The sequence below is a fragment of the Saccoglossus kowalevskii genome, chromosome 14 (assembly GCF_978046115.1).
Source record: "Saccoglossus kowalevskii chromosome 14, keSacKowa6.1, whole genome shotgun sequence".
Lineage (NCBI taxonomy): Eukaryota > Metazoa > Hemichordata > Enteropneusta > Harrimaniidae > Saccoglossus > Saccoglossus kowalevskii.
The window spans coordinates 6,915,702-6,936,582 of record NC_140654.1 but is presented as its reverse complement, the minus strand read 5'-3'; the positions used below and the strand labels follow the sequence as shown (position 1 = coordinate 6,936,582).

The following is a 20,881-nucleotide window of genomic DNA, read 5'->3' as shown; positions in this document are numbered from 1 at the left end:
TTTTTCTCATTTACCCCCACTTGATACTGAAATGCATTTTTGTGTATGTGTATTGTGTATGCATTTTTTGTTTGAACTAGTTTCATTTTGCACAGCATTGGTCAATTTACGTCCTAGTACCAGTAATTCCCCCACAATCACACAGTATTATCTACAACCACATTTTAGGTTTAAATACATTGAGTTTATTAAAACATATATAACCGTGCACGAGGTTTGGAATACAACCCGTAATGAATAATGTGTGTAAACGTCTATGCTGGGACGGTCACGTGTACGTCAAACGACATCTAATGAAAATATCCGAGCCTGTTAATTTAAAGTTATTTTTCCACGACTCAGTTACTTTTTTCGGATATTTAAGCAACAAATGTGACCTCTGGAAAATACTGCAATCCAAGACGCCAATTAAGTAGAACAAAGGCAAGCATAACCACTGCACATTATTTAAAAAAAACATGCGTTAATTAAGAATATACAATCACTAAAATCCAGTTGCGAAGAAAATTGAATTCAGTTCTGGATTTGAGTTAAACGTCCACACACGTGGGACATGGCAGTTGACGCCATCAAACACACAATATCTCGTTAATGACTGAAGCATCGAAAACACATAATAATATAGTTACAAGTTCATAATTGAATGCTTTGAATAAATTTGAATCTGAAAAATGTGAAAAGATTAAATCAGGAAAGTATGAACACTCGTACTCAAACAAAAGCAACCTGAGCTATCAGTTATAGCGGGCGTGCTTCGCCGCGTATCACATTCCCGGTAGATGAATTGTGACTGGTACAACGCCTTACTCTCAGTAACAAACCATTTCGAAACACAATAAAAACAAGACGAACGACGATGATCTAGAAGGTATCTTTCGAAGAAATATATATAACAATTAAACTCCCATGTATATGAACACAATTTTCGAATTCGTTAAATGTCATGCATTTTTGTTTACAATACAAATAGAAATAAAAATCTTTACACAACTAAATACCTTAATATTGTGAGCAGTGTCAGCGTAAGTTAAATAGAAATAAACAAGATGTCTTCTATATAAGATATTTGTCACATACGTATACAAGTCCCTGAATTAAAAAGTATATATCTCACGCAACGTGTATATAATACACTGTATAATAAATTAAAAACAACAGTATTTCATATTATCACCGTAAGTGGCAGTTTCCAAAATGCCACAAGACGAACTGCTGTAACATAAAAAATATAGCATTACCTGCCGGGCGGATCTCCTTGTATACTTAGTTTTTTAAAAACGATTAAACTAAAATATACAAAGCATATAAATGAGGTCAATCGTCCGAGAAAATAACATATCAGAAAAAAAAACACAGACGAAATGTTCAAACTTCAACTTCATCATGGATAATAAGATGTCCCATGATACTTTTCGAGTAAAGAAAAAAATTAGCCGATTCACATTAAAGGTGAACAATAAAAATATAGGCTTCATCACTTGGCAAGCTGTCGTCTGATCTGAGAGTTTCCCGTCAATTCTGCCTTTTGTGACACAAGTGAAAAGCCGCTGTATTTTTTGTTCACAGTATGCAAACTGCTTTCCGAGAAACCGACCAATTATTAATTTTGTGAAGAAGAAACATTCACGCATTAAGGCGTGAATAAAAAATATTCAGTGACAACCGCACGATTTGACTATCATGTTACGGTATTTTTTCAGTATGACGTTAGAACTGTCATCGAAATAGAGTACCGAGATGGCGTTTAACTTGGTGGGTGCACAACAAGGCTTGGGAACTGCTTCCGGATCCATGAGATGAACCAGGGTCTGGACTATAGCATGATTTGTTGCATTCATATGTGCATTCAAGGGAAATGAACATTCCCCATTGCAGTAAAAAGCGGAATAGCCATCTGGAGCAATAATCCAGTCCTGAAATTTACAAGAAAACAAAATGACAGATAAATCATGTAATTATCAGAAATCCAACCCAGCTTAACATTTCACATTACTATGTGTATCCCCACATGGCGGCACTACACCTGTTTAATTCGTAACTATATGTGTAGCTGTATGTCGCAGTCACACGAGAGCTGAACATCCAAATAACTGGTCAGTAAGACGGGAATGTTATGGGTAACACTACCAAATACGGTATTGTGACCCAGGCCACGTGACAATCAACCGACTTTCAGCCAATTACTGGTGGTGTAACAACGCGAATTTGGCATAAACTGTCGAAATAGTTGTGAATTGTACAGTTTTGAAATAAATAAACTTAGTGATTGAACAAAAACAATGTTTCTTAAAATATATCCAGACGCCGTAGAAATTTGTACTTTTACAATTTCAGGTAAGATATGGATCGTTGAAATTTACGATGCATTGATTTCATGGCGGCCGTGTTTCAAACTTTATAGATTGACGTAGCGATGACAAATCTGGAAAAAATATTAATAAATTGTACTGGTTGATTTATTTGGATGTTTTAGCCCTCGAGTGTCTGTAGCCAATAAGTGATTAGTTTCCCTTCTTACCTGCCAACCTAGCTCCCTGAAGCTGACAACCAGTGATCGTTTTTTACAACTTCTATCGCGGCGACTCTTGTTATCTGAGTATCAAAAAACAAAAAAAAAACAAGGCGGGTGAGCAAAATATAGTTTCCATACATAGCATAACGAAAGATTTGTGCTTTTGATGATTTTTTTTTATTTATTGAAAGCAATAAATGTCATTACTGGGAAAACCCTATCTAGGAATTAGATCTCTGTGTTGCGAGATGTATTATTGTTTATAAAAGCCATTTATAGGTTGATTGAGCACGTGACATTCCTAAAATGAGAATGTCTCTTAGAAAAACAAAACTTTGCATTCGATCAATGTTGCATTTCCATGCTGAACACACAGAGCTGAGAACAGCCACTGCTTGCGCTGTAAAATTTTGAAGTATCGAAGTTTCGAAAAGGTAGACACATGAGCGACGGCACTTGTGAATCCTGGTGACCAGTTTAGTGTGGTGTTTAGCGTGTAGTCTTCCAATAACCACAACAAACAGGGTGGAGTTCAAGGCCGAAAATATGTGCTCGCGGCGTTTCATAATAAATGCTTTTTATTAATAATTGCACCTTAACATAATATTTCATTAGATACGACTACGTCATATCTCATTATAATATTAGCATATCATATACGCAGTCACGGTACACATGCTTCAGGTCGTTCTTACGTATTCCAAAACGCATGCGCGACAGTGCCGTGGTACAAAGTGTCAATGTGAGGAGGGTAATGCCACATACCCGCTGTAAACTGCGGGCCACTTTCCCTGTGTTGTTGAAATTGACAAATTCAAATTGCATCACCACCCATTCTTCCATAACTCCCTTCACAATCAAAAACAATGTCTCCTTCATCCACACGAAAACACACTCTTTTCCTCTGCTAAAAACAATCAACGAGTATTAAATAATTCATGTCTACTTCTGTGAACTTTCTAGTTCTAGTTCCCATAACCACGGATAGCAGTTTTGTTGACAATATAGTCTATGTCTTCTAATGCATGGGATTCTAGTACTGGTATGTAAATTCGACTGACTGCTGCCACCAAGAGTCAGAGACAGACAACATGATTATGAAAACAACTTCAACCTCTATTTTTAGTTGCAGAACATTTTGAAAACAAAATGATTAAAGTAATTAGAACTAACCTTCGTCGTCATCGTAATTGTCGGGTTTCTTGTTTCTATCTCGATTTCGATTTCTTTTCTTCGACCCTGCTCCTCGCCTCCGTCTCGAGTGTGCCTCTTCTGACGTCTTGAAAAATGCTACCACGAAAGGTTGTTTTTCATCGGCTTCGTCTTCTCCTAAAATGCCGACATCTTTGATATCCACGGCCTCTCCTAGTTATGTGATTACAATATACTTTATATTCAAACAAATTTGCTTTTGATATTGCACTGTTCATGACACATACAAGAGTATTCTTCTATAAGAAATTTAATACACTAATACGCATGAAATTGTTATTGTACGTATCCAAATAGTGCACATGCGCATTAGCCATATCGTAATGTTGTATCGAGCAAATACTTGTGTGGTGTAGGCCATCCATGAACATACAGTATCAGCAATATTCAAAAATTACGTTCTCGTCTAAATTGCATCTTTTAATTGCCAAATCAGTTTAAAAATGCCGTATGATTCGCCTTCGCGACCTTTATTTATCTCAGTAGCAAAGAATACCACAAATTAGAAAAATGTGGGTATTGAAAGTGTGTGTTCTCCTTCCAATGAACACATTGTCTGACTTTACTGCTAATTTCCCATGAAATAATTACATATGACGTCATATCGGATATGCGTTCCACATCTGCACCTGCTGGAATGGTGACCAGCCCCTTGTCACTCGTGTACGGTAGACGAAACGATATACTGTAAAATCATTTATTTTCGCTATTGTCGCTGAAGGGGCGATTCAGTGAAAATAATTTCAAGTCATCAACACTCAGTGAAAATGAACTCCATACAAAACACCCAACATTTTTTTTTCCTGCGAACTCCAGCTAATTTTTTTTACAGTAACACCCAAAACCACCAACTTTCAATGTTGATCATGTAAAATACGTGTGGAGTACAGGCACGAGAGTACGTCACATCCGGCTGTTCGGACAAGTTTCGTTACTTTAGGTGATAGCAGAGAGTGATTATAATATTTCACTCTCAGCTCTAATCTGAAACTCGGCAACATTTACTCTATAATTTCTCAGAAAATTGGCGCCATTTTTCCAATTCACTTTTCTTACAGACGATAATGTGACTGGCGGTCAAAACGCATATGTTGATATAAAAATGAAAGAATATAGTAACATGTTAGGTCTAGATCAGAGTCTTTGCGGTCTTCATTACTCAAAGATTATATCCAGTTTCCCCGCGGTTATTGACGCCAGCTTGCCGGCACTTGTCCGATATTAATCTGGCTGATTCGAGAATGTTTTTTAATTTCTCCGTAATGGATTGTTACCTGCACATGCGCAAAGACGTTCTTTGGTGAGAAACATCTACACTAACACATCGCTATTCGCTGTGCATGACATGGAGTCATGTTTTGAATTCTGCGTGATACGTAAACTCTTAACCAAACAATAATTGTGTAAATAAGTTACTGACTTCGCGCTATTAAGTTTTGTATTCGATGCATCAGATAATTTCACCGTGATGTTATTATACTGACTTAGTTCATGATATTCACTTTTACCACAAAGAGAATCAAGCTGTCACGCCATTAAAGCACGGGGGTCGTCGCGCAGCGCGTGTTCGAATTTCATGTTAATTTCCATTTGATGGATTAACATTCAAAATTTAAATACATTATGAGCAACACTTCCACATTAATACAGCTTCGCATGTTTATAAAAGAAAGTAAGGTAATGTGATACAGTAATTATCAATTCTCTGATTTTCCAAGCCCTTTTGTTAAACTGTTTTAGTAAGTTTTTGTTTATATATTTAGGAATTGTTATCTAGTTATAGATTGGACTATGTTCTATTCAAAATGAATAATGTCAATAAAGTTAAAGTTAAAGTGTAAACATACAATGTATTTTACACGCGTTGTATACGTCACTAGGAGTCCGACATCGGACAGGACGCGACACGACGACCACCGCCCTTTAATGTTCCAAGCCGCACGTATCAGCGTTGAGTCGCAAGTCGACCTACTTCTGACTGAAAATGACATTACGATATGACATTTCATATATGATTTGAACTACCGGTAGGAATGCAAAGATAAACAGTTTGTACGAGTTTCAACTTTTTGTGAGATTCAACTACACCCGCAGGGCAAAGTTTCAAACTAGTGATCTAGGGCAGATGCAACTAAATCTTAGGAATTTATCGACACATTAGCTAAGCTATGTGCATATACACGTACAATATTAAAATGCAGTGTGAAGGGACGTTCTAACAGACAATTTGCGGGTTTCAGGTGCGCGTGATGTTTAATTCGATTACGCCAGTTACACCACGGGCTCGTTCGAAGATCGTGCACGATGCACACCGCCAATGCCCGGCGCCAATGGCACATGTTGTTCTGTTTGTACAACGCGACTGCACATCTACAGGAGTTCACGGTACTCTACGAGAAGAATGTTAACCTGCAAATACTTGGTATCAAAAACAACTTGAACGCGATGCGAATACAGTGACACCGTACTAATCAACAACCACGACCGCCGAATTAACTTTTACAGCAATATACATATAATGTGTTCTGAACAATAAATGCCACTTAATAAACAGTCCGTAATTTTGGAATTGCCAAACGGAATGGTATGCGACTTATAACAGATGGGCATGGTAGTGTCGAGAATGAATGGGTTGCAAGGACAGGTCGAATGAACGAAAAACAAGTTTATCTGCACGTCTCTGACATATATATATACTAGTATGGCACCATTTCGAAGGCGGTCATTTTAGAGTCAAAACCAACCGCGACTTAGAACGCCATGTGTTGGGCCCACTGTGACGTCAGATGTCTAATAACAGAAGTGACAAAGATTCAGAGTTTGTTGTTAGTCGTAAACATATAAATACCTTCTGATGTCTCTATTTCGACGTGGATTTTCAGTTTATCTTTTTCCAATAAATCCCACACATCTACAGCATGCGTGACGTCAAACACTAACCACCCTTGCTCATAGCCAAATATCGTCCTTTGGTCAAGTAAAACTGTCTCTTTTGCTCTGAAAAAATGAAACAAGTTTGTTTATTACAATTTTGGAAGATAGATATTTAAATTAAATTTAAGTTTTCTGGTCACGTGAAAGATTTTGGAATTTTCCAGTGTTTACTAAGCGCGGGCAAGAGGGGAGAGGCAATTTTTAGAACCAGTCGTTCACGAGCCCGTTTGCTTTAACTTCCCTCCAGAAATATCTTTGAAATGTGCATACGGATACCAAAATGTTATAAATGATGTCATGATGTATGAAAGACACGTTTTCTATGGTTTTTCTTTGCAAACATTGAAATGTGGCACGGTAAAGTAAAATATCTACTTAATACTGCGTATTTTTGCTCACCAGAAGTGGATCAACTTCGTTTATGCATGGAAGGTACTAACGTTAGTACTTACCATGGTTTATGTTCGACTGCTATGTGACATCACAACTGGGGCGTATTGGAGTGTTTTTACCACCGTCACTGGTCACAGTGCCAAGTAAGCTTGGAGAAAAGATAGCCAACGGCGAAATCGTAGGATAATCTCAAATCGTTTTTAAAATTACTCTAGTTACCGATGCAATAATGTGACGTCACTTCCTCTTTTATCTACTAGTACTATACATTTGCAGCACATACATTTCGTATTCGTTCGATGACAAATGTAACATATCAATACGCATGCGCAGTAATTGTTATTGTACGTGCAAAAAACAATTAGTCCACAGTGCCTAAACAGTGCATTGTTTCATTGAACGAATACTCGGCTGTGGGCTACAAGAACAATGTTTTTAGTTCAGGATATTTCATGGTCAAATACATTCATCGACTTACAGTATACAACAATAATATTAAAGCGCGGTGGTCGTCGCGCAGCGCGTGTTCGGATTTCATGTAAATAAACAATGTATTTTACACGCGTTGTATACGTCGCTGTTAGTCCCATATCGAACAGGACGCGACGCGACGACCACCACCCTTTAAGTGTTCACAGTGCACTATAACAATTATATTATCGTACGGAGTGTAAAACAATCAGATAAAACCTACTTTCCGGTAAGAACTTGATACACGTGTATTTTGTAACTGCTTTCTGGATCCAATGATGTTTTATACATTCTCAACTCGGCTGACGTCACAGTATCTTCCAATGACACGTCACTTACGTCAAATTCATACCGTTGTACATTGACTCGAGGTGATTTGTGATGTTTCTTCTGATGTACTGAAATATCAAAAACATACATGTGTAAGTCATACTGGTATTGGTACACGTGATCTCATACAAGGTCATACATACTGGGGTCACACATCCTGGTACTGACATGACGTAACAAATGTTACCCATCTTGGTACTTGTCTTGACGCCATACATCCAGGGACGATGTTCCATGTAAGGATTTAGATATTTAATTAAGATAATTGCAACGTCGTGTTTTTTGTAAAATCGTTATCGTGCTGGATTATAGATATTACATGGTCATATAGGGAAGTTTGCTTTATCGTAATCTGAGAAACGTTTTTGTTTTGGTTGCACGCGGAGTATTAAGCGCGAGATGCCAGTGGGACATCGCAAATGCGCATGCGTTTTTTTTTAGAGTGGGGTTACTGGTACATACTAATAATTCGAAACGCATGCGCATTTAGATGTTCAGTTTACGAAAACTACTATGCAATGCGTAAATATTACCAGTAGTATCGGACAGACGGAACCAAATAGAGAGCATTATCTTCACTCGAATGCATACTATAACTTGAACAAGGTGATGATGAATTATCAGTTTGTTTGTGTACCTCAATACGCATGCGCAGTTCACTATTTCATCATACAGATATCATTTCGGGAGTGACTAAAAAAAACATGTTTATTTATGATATAGCCACGTGATCCAATACATGAATTATGATATTTGTAGAAAAATGTGCTACATGGTTCATCGCCACTTTCACTTTGCACGCAACCAGGAGTGGACATGCATTGAATGTCCACGTTTGGAGCATTCGACACAAATATGATTTAAAAATAAACACGTTATATAAGAACCAGGAATTCACAGTGAAATGCGTCGAAGTAAAACGAACATGATTCTCATGCTTATCACATAGGTATACATGTTTTTTTTTGCTTTATATTATGGAGTTGAAACATTCTCATTTCGACTATATGTCCAATCTATGCACACAAGTGGGATACATTGGACCGCCGATGAAGATTTATGGAGAAAGAGACGTGTGCGTACGACAGAACCTCATCGTCTGTTTAGAGGAGTATCTGCCTGAATTGGTACCATCGGCAAAACCGAACCGCGACGAATGAATCAAAACCAGGAAAAATAGTAAGATACGGTCTGTTCTATTACAATATCCAAGCCACCGAAATCACTGTAATCAATGAAAGGAGAAAACACGAATTGAACTGTTGATTTAAGAGGACAACGCGCCTACCTGAGCGTAATTGTTTTCACATCAAAAGAACATGCCTTTCACGTAAAAACTAAACAAACTTGCATTCAGTGAAGCGTGATCTAAGTCGTAGTGTGCGGTCCGGGAAAGCCGTCGCCATTTTGATTAACGCAGCCATAAGAGTGGCTGAGTTCAGTGAAAAAAAGAGTTGAAATGCTGTAAAGGCTTAGATTTGTCAGAGATTGCCAGCTATTTAAAGGTATCAATGGCTAGTTCTATTTGAGTGAATACACCGCCAATTTTATCAACATTGGCACGTAAATCAACCAAAGCCCTCACAGTCCCGTTCTAAAGAACCGATTAAAACTGGCCCCACGCGATCAGAGCCGAACGTTCAGTAAGAAAATACAAAATATTATAAAAATCAAATAAAGGCAACTTTAATATGAAAAAACGCCCAAATTTGTGTGAACGGGTACAAAAAATGCATAGATCGTAAAGATTTTTTATTTTATTTTCGATTTGTGAACTATGGATGCTGTATTCTATACAGTGCAGAATATTCTATCATGCATACCAGGATAACAGCGATGGGTAATCGATTCCTAGTCCACTGCCGACAGACAGGAAAAGGACACTCAACATTTTTCAGCTCAGGGCATTCCGAGGACTACGCCAATTATGTTCGTCTGTACCTCTTCCCCAAACCCAATTTAATTAGTTGATGACTCAACTTTCCAATTACACCCACCAACGCTATTTCGACAAGGTTATCAACCATCAAAACGTAAGGGTGACCGTGGACAGTACTTATTCCAATGACAGCTAAAAGGTATTACCATGAAGTCACGATCTAAAGGCTGGTTTACACAGCATCACTTCTCAAAAGTGAAGTAAAATAAGTTTAATTCGCGTTATAAATGTCTATCTAAGGAATAACTAAGGTAGAGGCAAGGGAATAGGACCGGCGTTTAATACAATCGCAAACACATTACAGAAACTCACTTACACATCTCTCGGGTATATAGACTTCACAAATTATGTTGCTTCGCTTATACGCCCATGGAGTAGATTACAGTAAATAAACATATCAGAAACCGCTCTTATCGCAAGTGTCTTAATTCCGTTCAAAGGCGGTCCCACCGTGATATATATATCTGATTATCTGCCAGGCACTTTAAAAGCCACGATGCTAATAATACAACCCCATTTCACGTACACTTCAACTGAAAAGAAAAAATAGGGACATGCCACCAAGAGGGGTCCATTTTTAAGGGAGTCTAGAAAACCTGCTGATGAGAGTAATCATATCGACAATAAACGTTATTCCGGCATCAAAACTGCCATTTCGGCGAGAAACCGCTCACCATACAAAAGTAGATGACAACGTTCTAAACGATTTTTTGCAACAATTTGTGAGAGAGGTGTTAATTTTGTCCGTCTGGACAGGGATATGCGCCACACCCCTACCATACATTGCCAGGAAAGTAAATTTCTTCTTTCACACACAATTACGTGTAAGTGGACATAGCAATATGGAGGCGCTCTGTAATTCACATACACTAGTACATAACATACACTGAATTGTGATATTTTGTAAATAAAAGTATCGAGGGGTCACATTGTGTGGCAGCCGTCTGGCAGCACAGTCGACAAGCAGTACACCGCAGTCATGCAGCGCGTCACAGCCGAAGCACCGCAGTTGTCATGCAGCGCGCCACGGCCCGGCCGCGCACGAAGCACCGTAGTTGTCATGCAGCGCGCCATAATCGCCACACAGCGCGCCAGTCATCAAGTAGCGCGTCACACACCAAATTCGTCACGTTGGCTGGTTCCTGCCCCAGGTGTCATAGGACACTTATCATTGGCAAGGGACACCGGGAACCAGTGAAAGGCCTTACACAGCACCACATTCTCCAAACCTCAACTGATTACTGCCGTTGGTGCTGGGCGTTGGTGGCGTGGCGAGGGTCCATAATCACTGATTCAGCACGTTCAGTCGACGCATGCACGATCCATAGTCGTCACGCGGCGCGTCACACGCAGCAACACAGTCGCCCACAGCAGCACAGGTTTTTACATGCCTTGTATACATCGCATGGGACCCATATCAAACACGACGCGACGCGACAACTGTGATGTAAATTTCTCTAGAGCAGAAGCTTGAATCTATAAAGAAATGACACTCGAGTTGTTTTCTGACAAAATTGAGAAGATCAGCGAAACAGCCTCTCTAGTAGATCTGGGTACATGGGTGTCCTGTTCTTTTGAATGATAAAAACATGACAAAAACAAACATAACATTTTATGGCTATCGATAAAAGAAAACTCACAAATACAAGAATAGATCAAATGTGTAGCGAGTTGTGCCCGTGTAATTATTATAAATGTGCTGATTCGTAAAATAAACACGTAAACCGCCATACTTTAAAACAATCTACCCCTGGCGACTTTAGCTTGTCCACAAACGCCGACACGTGTTTTTTTATGATAGTGTCAATGTCACCTCAACAAATCAACTACTTCTCGCGGCAGTGTGGAAACACTGGCCTGTTGACGAGAATGAATTCATACACTCTGAATTCGGCAGTTCACTCAACTGTGGCAAAATTGCAAGCAGGTGGTCCAACTTCCGCCACGGTGTTCTCCTTAGTGTGGGTAGTGTATTAATAATGCAAAGTTGACTATAAAACAAATTACTTATTTACATTTAGGCCGTAAATTGAACTCGTGTGGGGTTTTGTAAAAAAGAAATACAGTAACAGACATCAGTTTTATGTCAGTGGAGGGCCCAAAACGATTATGGATATTAACAAGCAATGACACAGCCGCCGTTTGCCACACAGTAACCATATGTATACCGTTATACTGGGAAAAGGAACGTAGGAGGAGGATGTGGTATGTAACACAAGTGTTACACGCCGCTCTCGCATGGCACGACACAATAAATGCGAATGTTGTTATATAACAACGGAGATTAAACAAGGTACCTGTGACAATGGCCATGGCCTTTAAAATACACGTCTCTACATGTTCAGATACGGATAATGTAGATTCATTGCCACAAATGTTGTCAATAGTTATTGAGTAGTTGCAAAAACTGACAAGTATTACCTATTTTTAAATGTTTACTACAGTTTCTATAGCTTGACCCGAACCAATTTCTCTGATTCATGTCTGTAACTTAATTTTATCTATCTTGGAAACGATTGTTACTAGGGTATATATTGGTATAATGAATAGGTTGGAAGCCTAAACAGTATATGGTCAACTTTGTGGCTGTTGTCGTTTCAGTTAAAGGTATAGCACGTGACTGTCTGCTGGCGAGTTGGCTGGTACCCTACGTAAATGTTGAGTGCTCTTGAAGTTCTCAAAAAACTGGAGTGCGCACTAAACGTTTTATTAGCGACCGGATTTTGATGGCTACTCGTTGTGCACAGAGAAAGCTGCATAGTGTCATTCACAAGTGATTGCCTATCGGAGACATACCATACTAAATAGAACGTGTTTACCCTCATGTAAAGGGACTTTTCTGTGGCGAGGTCATGACTTCATTTTAACGGTCTGTGGCCACATGAAATAAGACATCGTGAGATCGTTTTTTTTTTTTGACAACTTGGAGTATATACAACAAAAATAAAAATATTACATTCCTAGAGTTGTAACGTGGGATCTTCATATTATGGTATAATATGCATTTCTCGACAGTTTTGTTTCATATTTATTATTCTCATTTAGTACCTCTGTAGTGCATTCGAGAATGTCATCAGTCAAAAGTTTGTATTTTGTTGGCAATGTATTAAAATTTGTATACGTGTTTGGGCGGAAATTTGGGCAAAGAGTTCTTGAATTAAATATAATTTCGGAAGTATCTAACAAAAGTACGACGGAGATGTAAAAAAAACAGATGAAAGCTGAATAGCTAAGGCTCACTGCATAATCCAATCTGTTGTACGGCGTATCATTTAACAATCGCCACATATGTTTCAGTTTCGCGATTATTGGCACTTTAAACTTTAAGCTACCAGCAATTGAACAGCAATTTGAATATAAAAATAAAGAAAATGTGTAAACAATAAATAATGCATACTATTAATACAAAAAATAATGTTTTAATCATATTGCATACAATCAATCATGTTTTATCAATTTTTAATAGGAAGTATATATACATACTTTGATTTGATTTACATACCGGCCTGTCAAGTTATTAAAAATATATTTTGTTGCACATTAATTATTCTATGTACATACATTTTAATTAGTACATATGCGCTTTAAATTGAAAATGTTAGTCACATGATGTCTATCTGTCTCCCGTGAAGAATACAGCAGTATTATTATTATTGCACCAAATCCCTATTAACTTCTTCACCACCAGACTTTCACGCCCATATTTGTTCTTAAAGTCTTCAATACTTCTGAAAATAAACCCAATTTCGGAGCCAACAGACACAATTTGAGTCGATTTTCAGTTTTTACTCCGGTTATTTTCGTCCAAATCTCCTGAAGAAAAGTGCAGACTATAAACGGGACTTTTTTTGAATTCGTGGTGAAAAGAGGGATCTGGTGGTGAAAAAATGTGTTCATACCACTGCGATTATTGGTCGGCCTTATTACGACAATTTCCTCGCTTAGTGTGGGAATTTAGGACGAATATTTTCCACGAACACTACTAATTTACGTAAATTGTAACACGATTAAAAACACGGTAACCGTGCTTTAATTGGCCAGTGTGTGAACAAATCAATATGACCCGAGGAACTCGGAAGCAGAGACAACGTCTTTCGGTTTCCGTGGTGCAGTAATTTTTTAAAACCGAAAGTTTCACCGCTGAAGAATGTATGGTGTTTCGAAAGCAGACGCACCATATGTGTGGTCCAAACAGCTTATTTCACATTCAGTCGAAAGTGGAATTGTAAATGTATAAAAAAAAAAAAAAAAACACGATCCTCGGCGACTTGAATCACAAGCGAACGTAATACTACAAGAATGTGCCGGGGGCTTGTGTGGGTCAGCGACGCAACAAAATTGAGCGTCGTCGGCCAATTTCTCAATTCGCCACAGCTGAAAGGCTGTGTGTCGCGGACACAAGTGGGCGCGTGGTGACAATTAAATGGGTACACGTTCCCCGATACGTCGCGACACACAAGAAAGAATTTAGAACCTTACAAGATCAAAGAAACACGAGGGGATCGCTTTCCACGTGTCGTCCACCAGACGTAGAAACATACGCCACCAGTAAGATTATACGCGTCGTGCCTTTGTTTCCAGTTAGCAGATCTGCCCCAGCGTAAACGTGCAGCTATTTCATATTTGTTTACTTAAGGTGTTTATGTTTGCTTAAGACGAACAAACAAACACGAGTTTAATGATTGCAGAGCGGCACCACGGGCCGAGTAAACGGTTTACTCAGTAGAACATGTGGCTTCATTTTGTCCTTTAGGATTGAAAGTACAGTCGGAGTTAGTGTTGACACACGCCGTGTAGTTAGATACTAGTATACCATTATTTCACGCTGCGCATTAAACGAAATCACCCGATAATTTAAAATGATTTGCAAGAAATTTCACTGATCGCATTATTGATGTCTCATAATTATATTCAAAAATGCTAATTATGCGATAAATATTGGCGAATTTGCGGATGAATCACGTGTTATTCCAGAGGCAAACTTGGCGGGAGTTTAAAATTTCAAAATAAAACAACGCACTGCGTAGCATTCAGACTCTCGTCATCTAGTAGTCTGAGCAAGTTTTTTTTTTGTTCGCAAAGTTCAAGTTGTAGGGTGAATCCTTGACATTATTTTCCATGAATTACGAGTGATGGATACCAATCTCTAAACATCGCGAACTTTTCCATCACCATACAATCTACAAATAAAGGAGGAGGAAAAACAACACACTTAAAGGTCATTTACTGCCAAAATACATTTGATGGTGTCGCCCTTTCTCTCGCTGTCAATGTGCTTTTCAGGACAGAGTGATGATAATTGAGACGCCGCCCGATGCACCAGCTTACTAACAGAAAAGACTCGAAAGCTATTTGCCGACCTTTGCAGGACGAGTAATACCATCGAATGGAGGTAATTCCATATAAAAGAAGATATTCTACATAACCGATTTGTCGCGCGCAAAAAAAAAAAAAACGTCTTAATGAATTATTTTCAGAGAGTATGGATTAGTACATTAAGCAAATTTTAAAGTCAACGGTGTGCAATTAAGGATATTTTTAACAGATGATACCGAGTTAAACGATATTTTTTACGATGCTTTTATCACGCCACGACCTCGGGTTAAAAATCCACGGCAGTACTTGCCTATTTGCATGACTTTAAACGCACATGAAAAACGGCAAGGATGGACGGGACGTGAGAGAAAACAGAACCTGACTGGACGAAACTACTCTCATCATAATCATTCAGTTGACATGCATAAAATACGACTTGGAGTTTTCAGTTCCCATCGACCTTACAATTAGTGATCGAGAATATGTTTTCGGAACAAATAAATCACGGAGCCTAAATACGTTAACATGTAATAATTCTATCTATATTCAAATTTATTCCAGTTCTATATGAATATGTCTTATAATATACTAGACGTTGTCATGGCGTTCTCTCAGTACACATGATTTGGTCTCAAATTGCTGGTTTTAAAATCACAGTTAATATTAGTACAGATACCGTAATTGTGTTAACAATGCAAAGAATGATGTCCCGTGATTCATTGGTGCAATCTCAATTTAAATTGGTTGTCAAATCAGCAATCAGAACTGTCTCCTCATCTGTGAACATATTAAACACCATCGGACAACCCCTCCCAACCAAGAGGTTACTGACCTACTGTATGACCATGGGGAGGGAGTGCCCCAGCTCGAATTCATTGTCGGGATAACAGAGAATATAGTAAGTGAGTAGCATGCCCATGTACTACCGGTAGTATATTGAAAGTCGAATCATGTTTGAATAGTTCAGTTTCACCAATTCTCATTATAGTCGAGATTTTTTTGGTTCGTAATTGGACAGTTCGATTTCGAACCTCAATTATGTAATACAACTTGGACGCGAATAGATTATTTTTATTTTACCTTATTTTTTTCACAAATAACACGCACCGATTAGCCAATTAGCATATGAGCATCCAGATTGTGTGTTTCGTGCCACAACAGGTATTGCCTAACTTATTTAAGAGATTACGCAACAGGGATATGTTGGCGCGCCATGATTTGATTACATAGTTCTTTGTAGTGAATATTTGAAACCTGTTTAGGTAGTAATGGATAGAGGATAATAATAATAATAATAATAATAATAATCAATATACAAAAACTTGAATTTTTTTCAATTATTTTGTATGAGTTACAAGTCAAAATTAAAGCCAATGAATATGTATATTCAATATATAATATTAGAGTTTGCCATATTTCTGACTCAGAATGCGTTAGCACCGCCCACCTTCAAATATGCAGAGATATACGTCATCCCCCACTTATCTGCGTCCCCCTTTCATCGCACAAGTACATAATTGCGTCCATTGAGAGGGGTAACCCCCGCCTCCGATTGCCTTGAACACATAGTAATTACAATTTCGACGCTCTTCCCGACTCTTCGATGAGGCTGACTGAGGTACGCCGTAAATGTCTCTCCGCACTAATTACAGACAGGAACATTGGATTTTTCACAAAACCCCCACCCGATTATCTATTCTGCGTCATAGTAGGGCAGATGCAGAAGCAGAAATTTCTCAAAACAAGCCCGGCTTTTCGCCATACACAGATGGCCCGCGGACACACTTTCGTTCTAATATACGCATATTTTTTGACTTTATGGTGCTCAGGAGGAGGATTACGTTTCTACTAAGAATACGGAATGGCCAGTAAGTGTGTACACAAACAAGGCTACAAGACAATATACTCTCCACAAACACAAAGAGCGAGCAAACACTTAAAAGCGAATCAAATTGGTGCCCGTCGTTAAAGTCCACTGTTCGTATAATGAATGGATCGCTCTGTTTTGTTGTGAATACTAGTAGAATAGGCGAGTATGAGTTGACTTTTACTTCAATGCTTTTCCCAGGCTTTATGAACTTTACTGAGAGAACTTGCCGGGGAGACTAGTGGACGAGAGTAGGTCGATGACTAATGGCCGTGGCGGCTTAAAAATGAATCGTACGAGGTTGCTGTATTCACAACGCCAATAATCCCGGTGAATCGGCAATGCCAAATTAGAATCCCATCACATCAATATTTTCACTTAGATTTCCCACTGTACACGTCACGGCATGGAAATGCGCCGAATGGTTTGTTAAAAAATAACAAAAACACAGAATTCAATACTATTGAGTAACACACACAGTATCAAACCAGAAACGCTATAGGCGATTCCATGAACAGCGCTGCCATAACGGTTGACAGCTTGTGCATAAAGAGATCCGTAAACCTGAAACATTACGTTACGTCACATGCTAATAAGAACGGTGTTAATTAAAAAGAATGCATTGACCGTCTTTTGTTAGTTCGTGTGAAATGTACTCTTTGAAAATGTGTAATTTCATTTAAATGAAGAAGAGCGCGAAAACACGAGTATTCGTGTATGCCGAGGCGCTTTTTTGATACAAAAAAAAAAGAATGGGCAAGGGTGCGATCCACTGCGCTCTCAGTATTGTACCAAGAAAGTGGGCGTCTTTTTACCACAACAAAGGAGGCAGTATGTAACTTAAGCGTTTAGAAAAAAACTCTGAATAAGTAGACTTGCTGAGATAAAATGGCAAAAATTGGAAGCGTTAAGCCATCGAAACTACAACGCGAGTTACAAGATTCAACCCAGTACATCGTCAGAGTGTGAGCCATTAAACGGAGTGGTCGTAACAGACCTTAGTTTGGGAGTTCTGTTGGATAATGACACGCTGACGTGAAAAATGACAGGTATTTCAACAACACGCGTGTTGACCAAAGAATGAAACATCCGTTCCAGCTGTCGGTCTGTTGAGAATCTAAGCCAACAAAGCTATTGAGACCGAGTATTTGGTTGCGGCAATTCGTTAGTGCTGGGACGAATATTCAATTATATATTTCACCTATACAGACAATATACATGAAATACTTACGTGGAAAACTCATGACAACATCGGCGTTGTTAATAGCGTTCACCTCCTGAAGCGTGTAGTTGTGTGTTAGATCGTGGAGTAATGCATGACTCGGAATATCCTCCAGTGTTTCGTTATTTTCCGTGGAAATTGTTCGATACAAATCGATCATGAACTTAGGAGCCGAATTGTGCGTTGCTTGTGCCCGTGGCCTCGGTCTATGTTGGAGACCCAATAGCGACAGAATCTCGTGTTGCATGTCCTTCTTTTGCTTTCCGAAAACCTGAAACACTGGGTCATTGAGATCCGAGTGCAAGTCCTGCGTTTCCTCTGCGTACAAATCCCAGGCAGTGGTACTGGTAAATAACAGCCAGCAGAAGAGGACCCAGCGACACCGCATTTTATCCGAACGGCACATGCTTAGCTCCGTAAAATCTAGTATCATGACTTCACACAGCGCGGACCACAATAACTTGCGGGAGGCTGAACTGAGTGGGTTTTTTTGAGATGTAAATGCAATACGGGGTACGTTTGAAAGGACGCTCTGAGTGCCTTATTGAGAACACAAGTACCTATTAGAGTCCTGTTTCCCAACTCGCCGTCGAATCCTCTTGAAAATCGACACAGACTACAACATACAACTTTTAAAAGACTGAGTATCGAAGCAAATATTCACAATAGCTAAACGTCGTTGAATAACCATACGCACACGCACTGGCTGCTCACATACTGGAAGGTGAGTCGCGAAACAATAAGTACCCGGATGTTTCACTGTCCAGAAAACTGCAATTAGGCCCACGTTACTGTGGATGCGTTCCCATGGGGTTTACAAATAACTGAAGTTGTACTTGTACATAAATCAGATCAGAAACGGAACTGTGGTGACGCGGCAATTGTTACTAGACGCAAATGGTTTAGACGTACTCTGGCAAATGGTAGACTTCGACGAACTTTTCACTCAATGTATGACTGACTTCTTTCTAACGGACCGCCCAATCAGAGGCTCCGAAACCTTTACTGTTTGTTTTGTTCCTAAGAGTCTCGGAAACAAATTGATGCGGGGATTCAATCTGTTGTCATGACAGCAAATGACCGACGAAAGGGAAGTGAAATGTGATCTGGGTGGGTATCAGCCCACCAGGGAAGAACAAGTTACTCGCGGAATAGTGCAGTTTAGGTATGAGTTGTCAACTCGGCAATTCCTCTCACCTCTGTGTCAGCGTGCGTCGCTGTTTGATCACTTAATTCGACACGGCTTCGATTGGTCATAACACAAATTGTTAGGATATATGTTTTTGTCAGCGCATCACGAGGCGTATCAGCGACATGACGTCAGACCTTACTGTCGAAATAATTTTAACTCTCGTGAAGACCGTGTTTCCTTGGAAACAGCGAATCTATCCTCGTACCGTAGATAGACTCACTGGTATTCTCACTGGTTTGATATGTTTCACTGATATAAAGCAGGATATTACATTTTTCTTCTCATTTCGTCATATGGGTTTAAGCTCATTATCATCACAATTCCCCTCCCCTTTATTTTTCGAACAGAGGGGAGTGTCCCTTCATAAATAATGAAACAGCTTTTGGTATTACCGGGTATTTTTTATTCAAAAAAAAAACACATGCAAGTTTGACTGGGTATGGTTTAAAGGGCGGTGGTCATCGCACAGCGCGTGTTCGAATTTCATGTAAACAAACAATGTATTTTACACGTGTTGTGAGTCCCACATCAAACAGGACGCGGGGCGACGACCACCACCCTTTAAACGGGAATAGAAGTACTACTTTAGTGTTACCTGTTTGGGAAAACATAAAGTTAACAAACAAGCATTTGAAAATTTGTTCAATCGTGGGACAGCCTCGTCTAGTTGCGTCCATCGAATCGCTAACCGTAAACACACTTCCCCACTGAGGCCATAGGCCGAATAAACCTTAGCGGGCAAACAGGATAGCCGAGATATCACCTATATCTAGAAATTACAATACTAACCGCTCTGCATTAACCCATTCGTGCGAAGAACTTGAACCCCCAAGCCACCGTGGTATTGTCTGTATAAACAATTTTGTTTTTACAAGAGAGAAAATCCACTTGGCAGTGAATTATATGTTTTTAACTACAGGCTATCAACAACGGGGCGCTGGTTGACGGCGACGTGTAGCTTACTGTCGGCCCATTATTTATATCGTGGGATTTGACAATTTGTAACAGAAATACCCACAGTAAACACTGCTCCACACACGAATCATGATGTCATTGCGTTTTGTTCCCATGGAAACTGTGTTGATAAGCAAAAAAGACAGTGAACTGATATTTGACACCAGATTAATGTAAACAACAATTTTATTACACAAATTGTTTTGCTTAAAATGCAAGGATCTGCTCGCACCCCAGTAGAAATAAATGATCTTGCCGTAGATGGCGTGTGGCTAATCATTAAAGAACATGGTCATTACCATAATTGCTGAAAATTTGACATAAACGGATTTCTCCCTAATATTTATCAGGTTCATTTTACCGTTATATAACAGAAAACCGACAAATAGCTACTTTATTAATAATAATATTTAAATGAGCGACCCCATTTATGTACGTAACGTAAAAGCCTGGTCTAAACATTAAAATCCCTCCATGCTTGAATGATTTCCAGTGGCGACCCAGCAATTAATACGTTCCGTGCGCTTGTTTTTGCAATT

General features: G+C 39.1%; 1 protein-coding gene across 1 annotated transcript; it reads right to left on the bottom strand.

Annotated features, from left to right (window-relative positions):
- Window positions 1-1,205: 1,205 nt before the first annotated feature.
- Window positions 1,206-18,906, bottom strand: bmp5/8 (bone morphogenetic protein 5/8). The gene is given in 6 exon segments (NM_001164916.1): window positions 1,206-1,913; window positions 2,519-2,592; window positions 3,686-3,877; window positions 6,573-6,721; window positions 7,746-7,920; window positions 18,206-18,906. Coding segments are annotated over 6 exon segments (1,275 nt in total). The 5' UTR covers window positions 18,630-18,906; the 3' UTR covers window positions 1,206-1,652.
- Between the last annotated feature and the right edge of the window lie 1,975 nt (window positions 18,907-20,881).